Source organism: Salmo salar, chromosome 11 (assembly GCF_965601325.2).
Source record: "Salmo salar chromosome 11, fSalSal1, whole genome shotgun sequence".
Taxonomy (NCBI): Eukaryota; Metazoa; Chordata; class Actinopteri; order Salmoniformes; family Salmonidae; genus Salmo; species Salmo salar.
In genome coordinates this window covers 74308857-74328201 of record NC_138301.1, presented here as the reverse complement: position 1 = coordinate 74328201, position 19345 = coordinate 74308857, and the positions used below count along the sequence as shown (strand labels likewise).

General features: G+C 44.0%; 1 protein-coding gene across 8 annotated transcripts in view; it reads left to right on the top strand.

The window, feature by feature from the left end:
- The window catches only part of LOC106562867 (GTPase-activating Rap/Ran-GAP domain-like protein 3), a 225564-nt gene that overhangs the window by 129732 nt on the left and 76487 nt on the right, over window positions 1-19345 (top strand). For all 8 annotated transcript variants that reach the window (XM_045689799.2, XM_045689794.2, XM_045689796.2 and 5 more), the window contains 8 exons: window positions 5302-5401; window positions 8398-8516; window positions 9122-9186; window positions 11241-11304; window positions 12852-12878; window positions 13044-13119; window positions 13224-13322; window positions 13606-13709. In XM_045689799.2, the coding sequence (XP_045545755.1) occupies window positions 5302-5401; window positions 8398-8516; window positions 9122-9186; window positions 11241-11304; window positions 12852-12878; window positions 13044-13119; window positions 13224-13322; window positions 13606-13709 (654 nt within the window). The remainder of the gene's footprint in view (window positions 1-5301; window positions 5402-8397; window positions 8517-9121; window positions 9187-11240; window positions 11305-12851; window positions 12879-13043; window positions 13120-13223; window positions 13323-13605; window positions 13710-19345) is intronic.

Below are 19345 nucleotides of genomic sequence, written 5' to 3'. Positions count from 1 at the left end.
AACACTTACAGTTGACCACGGCAGCTCTAGCAGGGAAGAAATTTGACTAACTGACTTCTTGGAAGGTGGCATTCTATGACGGTGCCACGTTGAAAGTCACTTAGCTCTTCAGTAAGGCCATTCTACTGCCAATGTTTGTTTATGGAGATTGCATGGCTGTGTGCTCTATTGTATACACCTGTCAGCAGTGGGTGTGGCTGAAATAGCCAAATCCACTAATTTGAAGGCGTGTCCACATACTTTTGTATATATAGTGTAGATATACAGTATAGTCCCGTGTGGCTCAGGTAGTAGAGCATGGTGCTTGCAACGCCAGGGTTGTGGTTTTGATTCGCATGGAGGACCAGTACCATGGTCATATGACAGGAAAATAGAGGTATTTGGCCATGCGGTGGTTTTGACATCCTGAAATACAAGTAGATATCTTTATTAACTTCATTGGGATAGGGGGCAGCATTGGGAAGTTTGGATGAAAAGCGTGCCCAGAGTAAACTGCCTGTTTCTCAGGGCAAGAAGCTAGTCATATGCATATTATTACAATAGTACTTTGGATAGAAAACACTCTAAAGTTTCCAAAACTGTTAAAATAATTTCTGTGAGTATAACAGAACTCATGTGGCAGGCAAAAACCTGAGAAAAATCCAACCAGGAAGTGGGAAATCTGACGTTTGTAGTTTTTTTAAGTGATTGCCTATCCAATATCCTGTGTCTATGGGGTCAGATTGCACTTCCTAAGGCTTCCACTAGATGTCAACAGTCTTTAGAAAGTTGTTTCAGGCTTCTATTGTGAAAGGGGAGAGAATAAGACCACTCAAAGCAAGTGGCTCAGCTGAAAGTCTTTAGTTGTTTATCGCACGTGGCCGTGAGTGCGAGCTCCGTTCCCTTTCCTTTCTAATGACAACGGAAATGTACGGTTGGAATATTATTGAAGATTTATGATAAAAACATCCTAAAGATTGATTATATACATGTTTCTACGAACTGTAATGGAACTTTTTTGACTTTTCGTCTGGACTTTGAGCTTGCACTTTGTTCATTTGGATCACTGGACTAAATGCACAAACAAAAAGGAGGTATTTGGACATAAAGATGAACTTTATCGAACAAAACGCACGTTTATTGTCTAACATGGAGACCTGGGAGTGCCATCAGATGAAGATCATCAAAGGTAAGTGATTCATTTTCACGCTATTTCTGACTTTTGTGACACCTCTCCTTGGTTGGAAAATGGCTGTATGGTTTTCTGTGGCTAGGCGCTGACCTAACATAATCGCATGGTGTGCTTTCGCCGTAAAGCCTTTTTGAAATTGGACACAGTGGCTGGATTAACAAGAAGTGTATCTTTAATTGTATGTATAACACTTGTATCTTTCATCAATGTTTATGATGAGTATTTCTGTAATTTGATGTGGCTCTGCATTTTCACCAGATGTTTTGTTTGAGACAATGCATTTCTGAACATAAAGTGCCAATTTCAAATGAGGTTTTTGGACATAAAGATGAACTTTATCGAACAAAACACACATTTATTGTCTAACATGGAGTCCTGGGAGTGCCATCCGGTGAAGATCATCAAAGGTTAGTGATTCATTTTAACGCTATTTCTGACTTTTGTGACACCTTTGGAAAATGGCTGTATTGTTTGTTTTCTTTGGCTAGGCACTGATCGCATGGTGTGCTTTCACCGTAAAGCCTTTTAGAAGTCAGACACTTGGATTAACAAGAAGTGTATCTTTAAAATGGTGTATAATACTTGTATGTTTGAGGAATTTTAATTATGAGATTTCTGTTGTTTGAATTTGGCACCCTGCAATTTCACTGGCTGTTGGCTAGGTGGGACGCTAGCGTCCCGAACGATCCCAGAGAGGTTCAAATCAAATGTATTTATAAAGCCCTTCTTACATTAGCTGATATCTCAAAGTGCTGTACAAAAACCCAGCCTAAAACCCCAAACAGCAAGCAATGCAGGTGTAGAAGCACGGTCTGGTATTTGAAAGAATACTATATTTCCCTTGATGGAGTGATGCTGAATGTAAAAAATGGCTCAACTTACCTCTTTCTCCTAGTATAAAATAATATAATTTGTATATATTTTTTAGCATACAATATCGGTCAGTATTTGTATTATTTACTTTATACAGTCTTGTTTTGCTAATCTTTATCAAGGGATCCAATAATTCCGGACTCTGGGGCATGGACTCAACAAGGTGTCGAAAGCGTTTCACGGGGATGCTGGCCCGTGTTGACTCCAATGCTTCCCACAGTTGTGTCAAGTTGGCTGGATGTCCTTTGGGTGGTGGACCATTCTTGATGACTATGGGAAACTGTTGAATGGGAAAAACCCAGCAGTGTTGCAGTTCTTGACACACTCAAACCTGTGCACCTGGCACCTACTACCTCCCCTCCTTCAAAGGCACTTCAATATTTGTCTTGTCCATTCACCCTCTGTATGGCACACATACACAAACAAATTTAAAATCCTTCTTTAACCTGTCTCCTTTCCTTCAGCTACACTGATTGAAGTGGATTTAATAGGTCATATCAATAAGTAATCAAAGCGTTCACCTGGATCCACCTGGTCAGTCAATGTCATGGAAAAAGTAGGTGTTCATAATGTTTTGTACATTCAGTGTAGTCTGGTGTTTTGGGCAAGATGGTTAATAACAACCTAGTAGAATTGGGATTTCACTGTCCTCTTTTCTCTGGGGTTCAAATCAAATGTTATTTGTCACATGCGCCGAATACAACAGGTGTAGACCTTACAATGAAATGCTTACTTACAAGCCCTCAACCAACAATGCAGTTTTAAGAAAAACACCCCCCAAATAATAAGAGATAAAAGTAAAAAATTATTAAAGAGCAGCAGTACAATAACAATAGCGAGGCTATTGTTAGGGTTCGTTTCCTTGTTACTTGTCAGTCATTGGTGAAATTAGCATTATGACAAGATATTTAATTAAATCATTCAAAAACCTTTAATGCAATTGCAGACAAAAGTTGACAATCAGGAACATAGCACGCATGTTTCCGAGTAAGTTCTGCATCAAAGAAAAGGTCTCAAGTTGTTTTGTTAAACCCTAAGTCCGCCCTGGTGATGTCACTACCTACGTCATTACCTTTTTACTCCTGAGACCAAAACCGTGCCTACAAAGCTATATAAACAAGGCTTTTAGTGTTATTTAAAAACTTAGCAGTAAATGTTCACTCCTCAAAGTAGATTTATTGTGGAATGTTTGGCTAGTCTTCTCTCCTACACTCCCCTGCAGAGTTCCGTCTCAGTCACACATTTCTCAGAGGGGTCTCTTTATAAGAGAGAGAGAGAACTAGAAAACAACTGTGGAACAATTCTAAACCTCTATAATGAATGTATATATTGTTAATCTGTAGTCTAGGACCCTATAAATGTAAGGAGGGAGGGGTCAATTAAACATAATCAATTATTCTAATACATCAAACATTTTGCTACAGCCCTTATCATGACCACTAGGTGAACCCGACACTATATACAGGGGGTACCGGTACAGAGTCAATGTTTGGGGGCACCGGTTATTCGAGGTAATTGAGGTAATATGTATATGTAGGTAGAGGTATTAAAGTGACTATGCATAGATAATAACAGAGAGTAGCAGCAGTGTAAAATAGAGGGGGGAGAGGGGGGGGCAATGCAAATAGTCTGGGTAGCCATTTGATTAGATGTTTAGGAGTCTTATGCCTTGGGGGTAGAAGCTATTTAGAAGCGTCTTGGACCCAGACTTAGCGCTCGGGTACCGCTTCCCATGCTGTAGCAGAGAGAACAGTCTATGACTAGGGTGGCTGGAGTCTTTGACAATTTTTAGGGACTTCCTCTGACAACGCCTGGTATAGAATTCCTAGATGGCAGGAAGCTTGGCTCCAGTGGTGTACGAGGACGTTCGTACTACCCTCTGTAGTGCCTTGAGGCCGAGCATTTGCCATACCAGGCAGTGATGCAACCAGTCAGGATGCTCTCGATGGTGCAGCTGTAGAACCTTTTGAGGATCTGAGGACCCATGCCAAAACTTGACGCTCTCAACCTACTCCACTACAGCCCCGTCGAAGAGAATGGTGGCATGCTCGGTCCTCCTTTTCCTGTGGTCCACAATCATCTCCTTTGTCTTGATCATGTTGAGGAGAGGTTGTTGTCCTGGCACCACATGGCCAGGTCTCTGACCTCCTCCCTCCTCCCATTGTCGTGTCATTGGCAAGCTTAATGATGGTGTTGGAGTCATGCCTGGCCGTGCAGTCATGAGTGAACAGGGAGTACAGGAGGGGACTGAGCACGCACCCCTGAGGGGCCCCCGTGTTGGTGATCAGCGTGGCGGATGTGTTGTTACCTACCCTTACCACCTACGGGCGGCCTGTCAAGAAGTCCAGGATCCAGTTGCAGAGGGAGGTGTTTAGTCCCATGGTCCTTAGCTTAGTGATGAGCTTTGAGGGCACTGTGGTGTTGAACGCTGAGCTGTAGTCAATGAATGGCATTCTCACATAGGTGTTCCTTTTGTCCAGGTGGGAAAGGGCAGTGTTGAGGGCAATAGAGATTGCATCGTCTGTGGATCTGTTGGGGCGGGATGCAAATTGGGGTGGGTCTAGGATTTCTGGGATAATGGTGTTGATGTGAGCCTTTCAAAGCACATCATGGCTACAGACGTGAGTGCTACGGGTCGGTAGTCATTTAGGCAGGTTACCTTAGTGTTCTTGGACACAGGGACTATGGTGGTCTGATTAAAACATGTTGGTATTACAGACTCAGACAGGGAGAGGTTGAAAATGTCAGTGAAGACACCTGACAGTTGGTCAATGGTGTGTGTGTGTGTGTGTGTGTGTGTGTGTGTGTGTGTGTGTGTGGTGTACTTTTGTGTACATACGTGTGTGTGTAGTCTGTGGGTGTCTGTGAGGCTTAGCTTCAATAGGATGAATCCACAATGGGACAGCCACTCAATGAGGAGGAGGTGCATCGATCAGGGGGCAGAGGCCTTAATGTTAATATTGATGACAGGGGGATGTACTGATTACAAAGTTACTCTTCTTCCGTGGCCAGACTAAACAATGATGTGTGTGTGTTTTGAAGGTCAGTCTGTAGATCAATGTATGTGTTTATTGGCGTAAATCAGTGTGTGGCCCCTGGGTACAGAGACCATAATGAGTCATGCTGTGACCATTTATGCTGACGTGTGGTGAAATATGCGTTCGTGCATGTGTGTGCGTTTCACTAACCCAGAGTGTGTCTCTGTGTGGGTGTGCGTACATTTGTGTGTGTTTGCGCGTGTGTGTGTTTGTGTGTAGCCGATGGACTACACCCCGGGAATCTGGAGAAGAACCGATGTCCATTTGGAGAACCCAGAGTACCACACCAGATGGTTCTTCAAATACTTCCTGGGAAAAGGTCCGTTTTGCTCCACAACTCTCTGTCTCACACACGCCTAACCTAATTCTAACCCTAATTGTATCACTTACCCCTAAGCCTAAAATTGTTTTTTTCCTTGTGCCCTCACTTTCCTTTTTTTCCTATCCTTGTGAGGACTTATGGTCCCCGCAAAGATTGTAAAACCAAAAACACACAAGCACACACACACATGCAGGGGGATAACAACATTAACATCTGACTGGCTCCATAGTCAACATGAGCGGCCAGCAGCCTCCGGAGAGCCTAGTCGTGACGGTCGTTAAAAATGCGTTACCCTCCTCCTCCTTCCATCTTCCTTCTTCAGAGCCCTCGCTTCTTCGGATAGGCGTGGGTGTGCGTGCATGCGTGTGAGTACGTGCATGTGTGCGGGTTATTCAAGCACAAGAAAACAAGACCCCAGGCTTAAGTGAACTGTTTCAAATCAGGATGAATACCATAGAGGGACTGAAGGAAAGAAAGGGATGGAGAGAGAGGAGAGTGAGCGAGAGGAAGATAAAGAGAAATGGATAGAGTCAAGGAGAGAGAAATAAATAGATAAAAGGACGGAGAGAGAGAAAAAGAGGGAGAGCAGAGTTCTTGTTTTTAATTAGGTTTGTTGGGTCTGGTCAGTGTTCTGTCTGAATATGTTGCCGTGTCAACCGGACAGAGAGGGAGCTGAATGCCGATTGGTGCTGTCTCACACACGCACAAACACACATACATGTACACACACACATATATTCAAGCAGAACACATGCAGGCAAACATACCCTACTCAACATTCCATATAGGAAACACTAGGCCTCACTGTGGTGGCAACAACTAATTCCTGCCAGAAATTAACAGACACTGTAATGAACTCTTATGACCACACAGCAAAGGACAAAGTCAACAATTGAAGAGTTTTGTTCCAAAACACTATATCCACCAATTTTTCACATTTGTGCTTTTTCATCAGAAATGATTGCTTATGGGTACCTTCATGTGTGTGTAAAATATGACTGTTCTCAGATTTTTGATTCATAGATTGGGGGAAAAATTATATACATCCATTCTTTAACTGGATTGGAATGTTTGTATACTGTATATTTGACTGTGATATGTGACCAACTGGCTCGATTCGGTCTTATGTAGCAAAATTTGAAATCGTGTTTTTTTTTTATTGAATATAAGTAGAGACTCAGAGATAGAAAATGGTATATCATACACTACAGTTGAGGAACATTGTGAAAGTAATTCTGCTTTGAAAGTTGATAAACTTGTAGCCTCACTTTTTGAGAAAATGGACCTTGAATATTTTTGGTACACCTACTGGAGAGTTCTTCTTTGTCTACACCCATTCAGCATCGTTCACACCCTCTTAAGCTTTAACCCCACCCATCTCTTTAAGGATTCACATAAGGCCATATACTAAACATCCAAAGATTTCAAGACTAAAGGCTGGTTTATACTACGGGTATGTTCGTAAATTTAATCTGGAGTGCCAGAGTGTGCTCTGGGCATTCGTGAACTCAGAGCTTTGTCAGATTCAGAGCATTTCGCTCTCGGAGCATTCAGAGCGCACACTGGATGCTCTGGCTGAGGAGTAGGGTTGATTCGAGCGTTCTGTCCTAACAACAGCAGTCAAGCACCCAATCTAACTGGCTAACGTTAGCTAGCTTGCTAGCTACTTCCAGACACAAATGAGAGAACAGCTTACTCTGATAATTTTACTCGCACTAGCAGAGCTGGTTAAGCTGTTTTATGTTATCCAGAGCGTTGGTGACAAACTGTGCTGCGGGCAGAGATTTATTTTCTTTTTTTTTGCCGACGTTTACTGAAACCGGCCATATTCAACGTGTGTTGAGCGTTTGTAAATTCATCAGTTATTCTGTGCTCTGGCACACTCAGACGAGTGCTCTGAAATCGGAGTAGATAGCCAGAGCGAATGTACCAGCTATCGACAGTTGTTGCAGTGAAATCAAAACATTCTATTGAAATGGTTACTTCCATAGTGGAGTACAATTATTATTCTTATTTTTTTGTTGTTGCCCTTTTTCTCCCCAATTTTCGTGATATCCAATTGGAAGTTAGTCTTGTCCCATCGCTGCAACTCCCGTATGGACTTGGCGAAGGTCGAGAGCCATGCGTCCTCCGAAACATGACCTTGCCAAGCCGCACTGCTTTTTGACACACTGCTCGCTTAACCTGGAAGCCAGCCGCACCAATGTGTCGGAGGGAACACTGTCCTACTGGCGACCGTGTCAGCGTGCAGAAGCGTGCTACATGGCAGACTAATTCGATCTCATCCATCCAGCATTATCTCAGCCAATCATGGCTAGCGGGAAGGTGACTTACTTTTTCTGTGACTAAACCAACTACACTCATAATTTAACAATTGTATTCATATTTTCAGATAGCATACAAGTTTGATATTAAGGCACATAAAAGTTTACATGTTCCAGAAGACATTTCTGCCAAAAATGATGTATATATTTTTTAAGTTTACGCTCAAATGGCTCTCCTGTGAAGTAGTAACGTGCGACATATGCCTAGTTTCCTGAAACGAGTCACATATGTGGTTGTCTCACCTAGCTATCTGAAGATGAATGCGTTACCTGTAAGTTACTCTGGATAAGAGCATCTGCTAAATGACTAATATGTCAAATATACAGATCTCTCATTACTGTATTGCAATTCTAAACAGCAGTCACTGTGACGTCTAAAAAGGGAGAGGGAAAAAAAGTACCTGCCGGTAACTTACAAATTGAAGCATACAGGTGTTATGATGCGTCTTGTGATCGGAGAGCACACTGTTGCGAAAAGTTTAAAAAAAATTGTGCAACAGAACAATAAACCTAAACTGTCTTATTGGACAAGTTTTGATAATGCATCCTCGTTTCACTCCGATTCTGAACGTTTTCTTCCGTTTCATGCCTAGTGAACACGACTGAAGGGTCCCACACAGCAGAGTGTATGGCAGTGTGTGACAGTGTGTGTGTGTTTTCTCCCCCCAGTCCACCAGAATTACGTTGGTACGGATGCAGAGAAGAACCCCTTCTACCTGTCTGTGGTTCTGTCTGACCAGAACAACCAACGGGTCCCTCAGTATAGAGCCATCCTCTGGAGGAAGACAGTAAGTCACTGACTTTATGCACAGATCTAGGATCAGCTCACCCTTACAAAATCCTAACCTTAAGCATTGGTATCTGTGCAAGTTGGCTTTAGATACCGATCTAGGATCTGCTCAACCTTTCCCAATGCAAAACCTTGATCATTAAGGTGAAAAATGCATATACCGTATAGACCTTAGATCAGTGTCTATGGGCAACATTATACTTTATCCATGAGTCATAGCTTCTGTGTGTGGGGTGGGGGAGTTTGGAGGTTCAGCTGTGAGGTGTGTGTGTGTGTGTGTGTGTGTGTGTGTGTGTGTGTGTGTGTGTGTGTGTGTGTGTGTGTGTGTGTGTGTGTGTGTGTGTGTGTGTGTGTGTGTGTGTGTGTGTGTGTGTGTGTGTGTGTGTGTGTGTGTGTGCACGCGCGAGTTTGGCAGCGAGATAGAGGGGTGTGAGTCATTCAGAAGAGTTAACTAGCTTCCTCACTGAGCTCCTGTTTCAGATTCAAGCACCATACCGCACCTGATTAGGATGGCCTTATGCCTTCTGTTCAGATAGATGATGAATACTTTCTCTCCACATCCGGACCTGAGATAATTGTATCTCTTCTCTTCTATCTCCCCAGGGAACTCTGAAGATCAGTCTGCCATACAGCCCCACTAAAACACTATCAGTCAAGTCCATCTTAAGGTAAGCACTGCTCAGGATGTTATTCAATACACTGTTTCACATGGACACATTGACTATGGATATGTAGTATTATTGTATGCTTCTATTCTGTTAGATTTAAATGAACTAAATGAACATATGCATCTTAAAGGAGAATTTTCCTATTTCTGCAGTATGTAATGGAATGTTATAGAAGAGTCCAGACACTTTTTTTGGTGATTTAGCTTGTTTTTTAGAAACATACCCCAGCTGCAATTCACTTCCTCATTGCTCATTGTGCAGTATCAGGGCATGCAAAAGATATGTACAAAAGCTCCAAAAACACCCAAATATGTCTTTTTAGAAACTGACACACACTCATTATAGTGTGATGAGTGATAGATATAGTGAATACACATCCGCCACGCTGATCACCAACACAGGGGCCACTCAGGGGTGCGTGCTAAGTCCCCTCCTGTACTTCCTGTTCACTCATGACTGCACGGCCAGGCATGACTCCAACACCATCATTAAGTTTGCTGATGACACAACAGTGGTAGGCCTGATCACCGACAACGACGAGACAGCCTATAGGAAGGAGGTCAGAGACCTGGTCGTGTGGTGCCAGGACAACAACCTCTCCCTCAACGTGATCAAGACAAAGGAGATGATTGTGGACTACAGGAAAAGGAGGGCTGAGCACGCCTCCATTCTCATCGACAGGGCTGTAGTGGAGCAGGTTGAGAGCTTCAAGTTCCTTGGTGTCCACATCACCAACAAACTATCATTGTCCAAGCACACCAAGACAGTTGTGAAGAGGGCACGACAAAACCTATTCCCCCTCAGGAGACTGAAAAGATTTGGCATGGGTCCTCAGATCCTCAAAAGGTTCTACAGCTGCACCATCGAGAGCATCCTGACTGGTTGCAATCACTGCTTGGTATGGCAAATGCTCGGCCTCCGACCGCAAGGCACTACAGAGGGTATTGTGTATGTCCCCGTACACCACTGGGTCCAAGCTTCCTGTCATCCAGGAACTCTATACCAGGTGGTGTCAGAGGAAGGCCCTAAAAATTGTAATAGACTCCAGCCACATTAGTCATAGACTGTTCTCTCTGCTACCGCACGGCAAGCGGTACCGGAACACCAAGTCTCGGTCCAAGAGGCTGCGAAACATCTTCTACTCCCAAGCCATAAGACTCCTGAACATCTAATCAAATGGCTACTCAGACTATTTGCATTGACCCCCCCCCCCCCCCCCCGCCCTCTTTTACGCTGCTGCTACTCTGTTATTATCTATGCATAGTCACTTTAATAACTCTACCTACATGTACATATTACCTCGACTAACCGGTGCCTGTTATTTTACTGCTGCGCTTTAACTACTTGTTACTTTTATTTCTTATTCTTATATGTATTTTTTTTAACTGCATTCATTGTTGGTTAGGGGATTGTAAGTAAGCATTTCACTGTAAGTGCTACACCTGTTGTATTGGGCGCATGTGACTAATTGATTTGATGTCGGTCTTTAAATGTTGTACACATGAAATTGTAGAACTTTATCTGCAACGTTATAATCAATTTTGGTCGAGTAGCACTGTTTTCTCTACGAAGCTGTGCAGGCCGTGCGTGTCCCTATAGTACACGGACACAGCCCGTGCAGCACAACTAGTAGAAGAAACATCTTGGTTCGTCACAAAAGGGAACATAACGTTGCGGATAAAGTTCTGAATGACACAATTTCATGGGTACTGGCTCAACATCTAAAGAACCTACATCAATATACTGAGAGTGTGTCCATTTCTAAAATAACATATTTGTTTATTTTTTGAGCTTTTGGTCAAGTCTTTTGCATGCCCTGATACTGCTCAATGAGCAACGAGGAAGTTAATCGGGGTAAGTTTCTCAAAAACAAGCCAAATAGATATTTACTTCAGAAACAGGAACATTCTGCTTTAAGATAAGAATGGAATGAAACATGTTATTGCATGTAAACTTGACTTTTTAGCCCCTCCCTTTCCTCCTCTCCTCCCTCCCTCTTCTCCCTCTCTCCACTCTCCTCCCCTCCCTCTCCCACCCCTCCTCCTCTCCTCCAGTGCGATGAACCTGGACAGGTTTGAGAAGGGCCCGAGGGAGATTCTCAACCCAGAGATACAGAAGGTGAGATTACACTGTTTCAGCCACAGAGATATAAGCAATAAGGCCCGAGGGGGTGTGGTATAAGGCCAATATACCACAGCTAAGTGCTGTTCTTAGGCACAACACAGAGTGCCTGCATACAGCCCTTAGCCGTGGTATATTGGCCATATACCACAAACCCAGAGATGCCTTATTGCTATTATAAACTGGTTAACAACATAATTAGAACAGTAAACAAGTACTTTTGCGTCATACCGGTGATATATTGTCTGATATACCACAGCTTTCAGCCAATCAGCATCCAGGACGCAAACTACCGGCTTTATAATTATATATAATAGTCATGTTCTATTTCTATTGTATCAGCCCAATACTTTAAGTGAAATTTCCTTTCGTAGGATAGCCAGAGGCTTTGTAATTCATATTCATGAGATACGTCGGATGATTGGTTGAGCCTTCTTGGGTGTGTGACATCACACAGATGCGCTGAAGAGCCAGCCATCTGTTTAGCTTGCTCGTCGGCATGAGCAGTATAAGCATCGAACAATTTGGGAAAGCCAGCTACAGCTTAGTTAATTAGGAAATAAATAAAAGCCTCACCAGCTAGCTACCAATCTATTTTAGTTTCACTGTCCGATAATTCGTCAAACTAATTGTTATTTTTACCTTTGCACAAACTGTCTGTTGCTTGATAAGAGTAAGTTAACCCTATCAAAGAATAGGTCATCCACGATTAGTCGACCAGTGAGCTAGCTACTTTTCAGTAATTTAGCTATCCTCCTAAATGTGATGGCCAGTGGATAAACTAACTGTGAGTTGAACATATTTAACTGGCAACTAGTTTGTTTTCAGACATTGTTGCACATGGTGTTATCATGTCTAACCAGTTGGCCATGTGCTGACGAGCTCCCGAGTCTAGCAAGCTGCATTGGTTGGCGTCCATAATTAGCTGTTAGCTAGCTAGTTGGCTACTGCCAGACCAGTGTGAACCAGCAATGCAGAATGCTAGCTAGCTACATTTCAGTCAGTAGCTGTCCTTCTAAATGCTGTGGTCACTGGATAAACTATGAGTTTAACATATTTGGCAGAAAATGAGCAAGTAGCCAGTTGTTGTCATGGTGGAATCAAGGCCTGAACGAGTTCAAACATTTAAACCTGTCTTCCTCTATCTAACTAGCTGAAGCCTATGTGCCCATGAGCTCCTGAGTCTAGACACAGCCTAACTAATGTTAGCTAGCTAGCGTCACTGGCTGAGGTGACTCAAACCCTGTAGCTAGCTACTGTTATTGGGGTGCAGGAATATTAGATGTCTTTCAATTTTAAGATAACGCTCATTGAAGTTGGTGGTTACTGCTGGTTTCAGATCCGAGGCGAGATAAATTATCCACCATGTTTTGGTAAGGACTCGGAGTGACGTCACACACCCAAGAAGGCTCAATAAATTGCCTGACAGATAATGACTTTGCCTCCGGCTATCCCTACGAAAGGAAATGTTGCATACTGTAACAGATCTGTGAGTCATTGGCGAGGCAAACTGATGTTAACTGTGCTTTGTGTTCTATCCACAGGACCTACTGGTGTTGGAGGAGCAAGAGGTAGAGCATTTATTTATTCTGTCATGAATGTCACTCTTTCAAGTGAATACTATAGGTACTAGTGTTGACCACTATCTTACTAGAGATTTCCTTCTGCTCTCTACTACGGTTGCTTGTCTGGTTTTGGCAGATAATGAAAGTGACCTTTAAACTGCATTTTCTTAGGGTTCTGTTAACTTCAAGTTCGGTGTCCTGTATGCCAAAGATGGACAGCTCACAGATGATGAGATGTTTAGCAACGGTAAGTCACTAACATTGTGGGTAGTAAGTATCACATACACAATTTGAAGTATCCATGTCCTGTGAATAGTACTTTCAACCCTGCTCTTTCTTCTGTTCCTTCAGAAACAGGAAGCGAGAGCTTCGATAAGTTCCTCAACCTGCTAGGGGACACAATCTCTCTGCAGGGCTGGGCGGGCTACCGCGGTGGACTGGATACCAAAAGTAAGACCTGGTCACCAAACACACACACACACACACACACACACAAGCGCACCATGGGTTCTGCACCATGGGTTCTGCAATTAATTATTGTTTTTCCATCATATTGCAGACTATGGAGATGTCTTCCAATTACATTCTCTCTTTTGATCTTTCTCTCCCTCTTTCTATTTTTTTTAAATATTTTCTCTCTTGCCTACACACTCCTCCCTCTCCCCCATCCTTTTATACTCCCACTGCTCTATCCTTTCTCTCTCTCTCTCTCTCTCTCTCTCTCTCCCTCCAGATGACACTACAGGAATGAACTCCATCTACACAGTGTACCAGGGCCATGAGCTGATGTTCCACGTCTCCACCATGCTGCCCTACTCCAAGGAGAACAAGCAGCAGGTGTGTGAATGTGCCTGCTTTGTTATGTTGACAGCACCCCCATCTCTATCTCTACATGTTAGACCTCCAGAGCTGCGGAACTATATAGAGTATAACCCTCCCTTCCTCCAGTCAGTTGTGCATAAATCTTTTTTCTCTCTCAATTCAATGGACTTTATTGGCATGAAAAACATATGTTTACATTGAAATAAACAATCAAAAATGAACAATAAACATTACACTCACAAACGTTTCAAAGGAATAGAGACATGTCATATGTCATATTATGACTATGTACAGTGTTATAACGATGTGCAAATAGTTAAAGTACAAACATAGACATAAATAGGGGTTGTATTTACAATGGTGTTTGTTCTTCACTGGTTGCCCTTATCTTGTGGCAGCAGGTCTTGCTGCTGTGATGGCACACTGTGTTATTTCACCCAATAGATATGGGAGTTTATCAAAATGTGATTTGTTTTCGAATTCTTTGTGGGTCTGTGTAATCTGAGGGAAATATTTGTCTCTAATATGGTCATACATTTGGCAGGAGGTTAGGAAGTGCAGCTCAGTTTCCACCTCATTTTGTGGGCAGTGTGCACATAGCCTGTCTTCTCTTGAGAGCCAGGTCTGACTATGGCGGCCTCTCTCAATAGCAATGCCTCTGAGTCTGTACATATTCAAAGCTTTCCTTCATTTTGGGTAAGTCACGGTGGTCAGGTATTCTGCCACTGTGTACTCTGTGTTTAGGGCCAAATACCATTCCAGTTGTCTCTGTTTTCTGGTAAATTCTTTTCAATGTGTCAAATAATTATCTTTTTGTTTTCTCATGATTTGGTTGGGTCTAATTGTGTTGCTCTGTGGGGTGTGTTTGTGATCAGAGCCCCAGGACCAGCTTGCTTAGGCGACTCTGCTAGGTTCATCTCTCTGTAGGTTATGGCTTTGTTATGGAAGGTTTGGGAATTGCTTCCTTTTAGGTGATTGTAGAATTGTACAACTCTTTTCTGGATTTTGATAATTAGCAGGTATCAGCGTAATTCTGCTCAGCATGCATAAAGGGCAATGGGTTCTATAACTGATTCAAGTATTTTTAGCCGGATCCTAATTGGGATGTCGAATTTTATGTTCCTTCTGATGGCATAGAAGGCCCTTCTTGGCTTGTCTCTCAGATCGTTCACAGCTTTCTGGAAGTTACCTGTGGTGCTGATGTTTAGGCTGAGGTAGGTATGTTTTTTTTTGTGTGCTTTAGGGCAACGGTGTCTAGATGGAATTTGTATTTGTGGTCCTGGCAACTGGACCTTTTTTTTGAACACCATTATTTTTGTCTTACTGATATTTACTGTCAGGGCCCAGGTCTGACAGAATCTGTGCAGAAGATCTAGGTGCTGCTGTAGGCCCTCCTTGGTTGGGGACAGAAGCACCAGATCAACAGCAAACAGTAGACATTTGACTACTGATTCTAGTAGGGTAAGGCTGGGTGCTGAAGTCTGTTCTAGTGCCCTTGCCACTCTCTTTTCTGTCGCTCGTTCCCCTTAACCCATCCCTCTCTCCCCTATATAACCCTTTCACCCCCCCCTCTCCCATCTTTCTCTCTGACTCTTCTTTATCTCTGTCATTTCCTTCTCTGACTGTCTCTCTCATTGCTAACCTCTAGTCAATCTGACTAAATACTGAATGCTTTACAGTCATTTCAGAGACACCACAGCCAGTTAGTCTTTTATCTGTTAAATGTCAGAGTTGTTGAGATGCCAAGGAAATGTGAAATACTCCCAAGTCCTTGATCTTTCAATCTCCATTCACTCACTCTAGAGAAAAAACACACATTCAAACACGCAAACACACACACACACACACACAAACACCTAAACACCACTGAGTCAGACAAACCTTTATTGTTACAATACAAAACAAAAAAACAAGAATTGACATTCTACACCACAACATGTGTACCTTATGACCTACTGTTAAAAGCCCCCTAGATTCAGACTGTGTGTGTGTGTGTGTGTGTGTGTGTGTATGACTGGATTGTGTATGTATGACTGGTCTGTGTGTATGACTGGAGTGTGTGTGTGACTGGAGTGTGTGTGTGACTGGTGTGTGTGTGTGTGACTGGTGTGTGTGACTGGTGTGTGTGACTGGTGTGTGTGTGACTGGTGTGTGTGTGTGTATGTATGACTGGAGTATTTGTGGGAATGGTGTGTATGACGTGTGTGTGTGTGTGAGAGAGACTGTGTGTATGACTGGAGTATTTGTGGGACTGGTGTGTGTGTGTGTGACTGGTGTGTGTGTGTGTGTGTGTTACTGGTCTCTGAGTGTATGAGTGGTGTGTGTGTGTGTGTGTATGACTGGAGTATTTGTGGGACTGGTGTGTGTGTGTATGACTGGTGTGTGTGTGTATGACTGGTGTGTGTGTGTATGACTGGTGTGTGTGTTTATGACTGGTGTGTGTGTGTGAGAGAGACTGTGTGTGTGTGTGTATGACTGGAGTTTGTTTATGTGTGTGACTGGAGTTTGTGTATGTGTGTGACTGGAGTTTGTGTATGTGTGTGACTGGAGTTTGTGTATGTGTGTGACTGGAGTTTGTGTGTGTGTGTGACTGGAGTTTGTGTGTGTGTGTGACTGGAGTGTGTGTGTGTGTGTGACTGGAGTGTGTGTGTATGTGTGTATGACTGGAGTGTGTGTGTTAGTGTGTGTGTGTGTGTGTGTATGACTGGAGTGTGTGTGTGTGTATGACTGGAGTGTGTGTGTGTGTGTGTGTGACTGGAGTGTGTGTGTGTGTGTGTGTGACTGGAGTGTGTGTGTGTGTGTGTGTGTGTGTGTGTGTGTGACTGGAGTGTGTGTATGACTGGAGTGTGTGTGTGTGTGTGTATGACTGGAGTGTGTGTATGACTGGAGTGTGTGTGTGTGTGTGTATGACTGGAGTGTGTGTGTGTGTGTGTGTGTGTATGACTGGAGTGTGTGTGTGTGTGTGTGTGTATGACTGGAGTGTGTGTGTGTGTGATGACTGGAGTGTGTGTGTGTGTGTGTGTGTATGACTGGAGTGTGTGTGTGTGTGTGTGTGATGACTGGAGTGTGTGTGTGTGTGTGTGTATGACTGGAGTGTGTGTGTGTGTGTGTATGACTGGAGTGTGTGTGTGTGTGTATATGACTGGAGTGTGTGTGTGTGTATGACTGGAGTGTGTGTGTGTGTGTGTGTGACTGGAGTGTGTGTGTGTGTGTGTGTGACTGGAGTGTGTGTGTGTGTGTGTGTGACTGGAGTGTGTGTGTGTGTGTGTGTGACTGGAGTGTGTGTGTGTGTGTGTGTGACTGGAGTGTGTGTATGACTGGAGTGTGTGTGTGTGTGTGTATGACTGGAGTGTGTGTGTGTGTATGACTGGAGTGTGTGTGTGTGTGTGTGTATGACTGGAGTGTGTGTGTGTGGTGTATGACTGGAGTGTGTGTGTGTGTGTGTATGACTGGAGTGTGTGTGTGTGTGTGTGTGTATGACTGGAGTGTGTGTGTGTGTGTGTATGACTGGAGTGTGTGTGTGTGTGTGTGTGTGTATGACTGGAGTGTGTGTGTGAGTGTATGGGTGTTTGTGTGGGATGTGTGTGTGACGTATGTGTGTGTGTGTGACGTGTGTGTGTGACTGGTGTGTGTGTATGACTGGAGTGTGTATGTGTGTATGACTGGAGTGTGTATGTGTGTATGACGTGTGTGTGTGTGTGTGTGTATGACGTGTGTGTGTGTGTGTGTGTGTATGACTGGAGTGTGTGTGTGTGACTGGAGTGTGTGTGTGTATGTGTGTATTACTGGAGTGTGTGTGTGTTTGTGACTGGACTGTGTGTGACTGGACTGTGTGTGTGTGTGTGTTTGTATGACTGGTGTGTGTGTGTGACTGGTGTGTGTGTGTGACTGGTGTGTGTGTGTGACTGGTGTGTGTGTGTGTGTGTGTGACTGGTGTGTGTGTATGACGTGACTGGTGTGTGTGTGTGTGACTGGTGTGTGTGTGACTGGTGTGTGTGTGACTGTGTGTGTGTGACTGGAGTGTGTGTGTTTGTGTGTGTGTGACTGGAGTGTGTGTGTGTGTGACTGGTGTGTGTGTGTGTGTGTATGACTGGAGTGTGTGTGTGTTTGTGACTGGACTGTGTGTGTGTATGGCTGGAGGGTGTGTGTGTTTGTATGACTGGTGTGTTTGTATGACGTGTGTGTGTGTGTGTGTGTGTGTGTGGACGTGTGTGACGTGTGTGTGTGTGTGACGTGTGTGTGTGTGTGTGTGTATGACGTGTGTATGACGTGTGTGTGTGTGTGACTGGTGTGTGTGTGTGTGACTGGTGTGTGTGTGTGACGTGTGTGTGTCTGTGTGTGTGTGACTGGAGTGTGTTTGTGTGTTTGTGACTGGACTGTGTGTGACTGGACTGTGTGTGTGTATGGCTGGAGGGTGTGTGTGTGTTTGTATGACTGGTGTGTGTGTGTGTGACTGGAGTGTGTGTGTGTGTGTGTTTGACGTGTGTGTGTTTGACGTGTGTGTGTGCGTGGGGATGACGTGTGTGTGTGTGTATGACTTGTGTGTGTGTGTGTGTGTGACTGGCGTGTGTGTGTGTGTGACTGGCGTGTGTGTGTGTGTGTGACTGGTGTGTGTGTGTGACTGGTGTGTGTGTGTGTGTGTGTGTGTGACTGGTGTGTGTGTGTGTGTGTGTGACTGGTGTGTGTGTGTGTGTGACTGGTGTGTGTGTGTGTGACTGGTGTGTGTGTGTGTGACTGGTGTGTGTGTGTGACTAGTGTGTGTGTATGACTAGTGTGTGTGTGTATGACTAGTGTGTGTGTGTATGACTAGTGTGTGTGTGTATGACTAGTGTGTGTGTGTATGACTAGTGTGTGTGTGTATGACTAGTGTGTGTGTGTATGACTAGTGTGTGTGTGTGTGACTAGAGTGTGTGTGTGTGTGTGACTAGAGTGTGTGTGTATGTATGACTAGCGTGTGTGTGTGTATGTATGACTAGCGTGTGTGTGTGTATGTATGACTTGTGTGTGTGTGTGTGTGTGTGTGTGTGTGTGTGTGTGTGTGACTGGAGTGTGTGTGTGTGTGTGTGTGTGTGTGTGTGTGACTGGAGTGTGTGTGTGTGTGTGTGTGTGTGTGACTGAAGTGTGTGTGTGTGTGACTGGAGTGTGTGTGTGTGTGTATGACTGGAGTGTGTGTGTGTGTGTGACTGAAGTGTGTGTGTGTGTGACTGGAGTGTGTGTGTGTGTGTGTGACTGGAGTGTGTGTGTGTGTGTGTGTGCGACTGGAGTGTGTGTGTGTGTGTGTGTATGACTAGAGTGTGTGTATGACTAGAGTGTGTGTGTGTGTGTGTGTGTGTGTGTGTATGACTAGAGTGTGTGTGTGTGTATGACTAGAGTGTGTGTGTGTATGTATGACGTGTGTGTGTGTGTGTGTGTGTGTGTGTGTGTGTGTGTATGACTAGAGTGTGTGTGTGTGTGTGTGACTGGAGTGTGTGTGTGTGTGACTGGAGTGTGTGTGTGTGTGATTGAAGTGTGTGTGTGTGTGTGTATGACTAGAGTGTGTGTGTGTGTGTGTGACTGGAGTGTGTGTGTGTGTGACTGGAGTGTGTGTGTGTGTGATTGAAGTGTGTGTGTGTGTGTGTATGACTGGAGTGTGTGTGTGTGTATGACTAGAG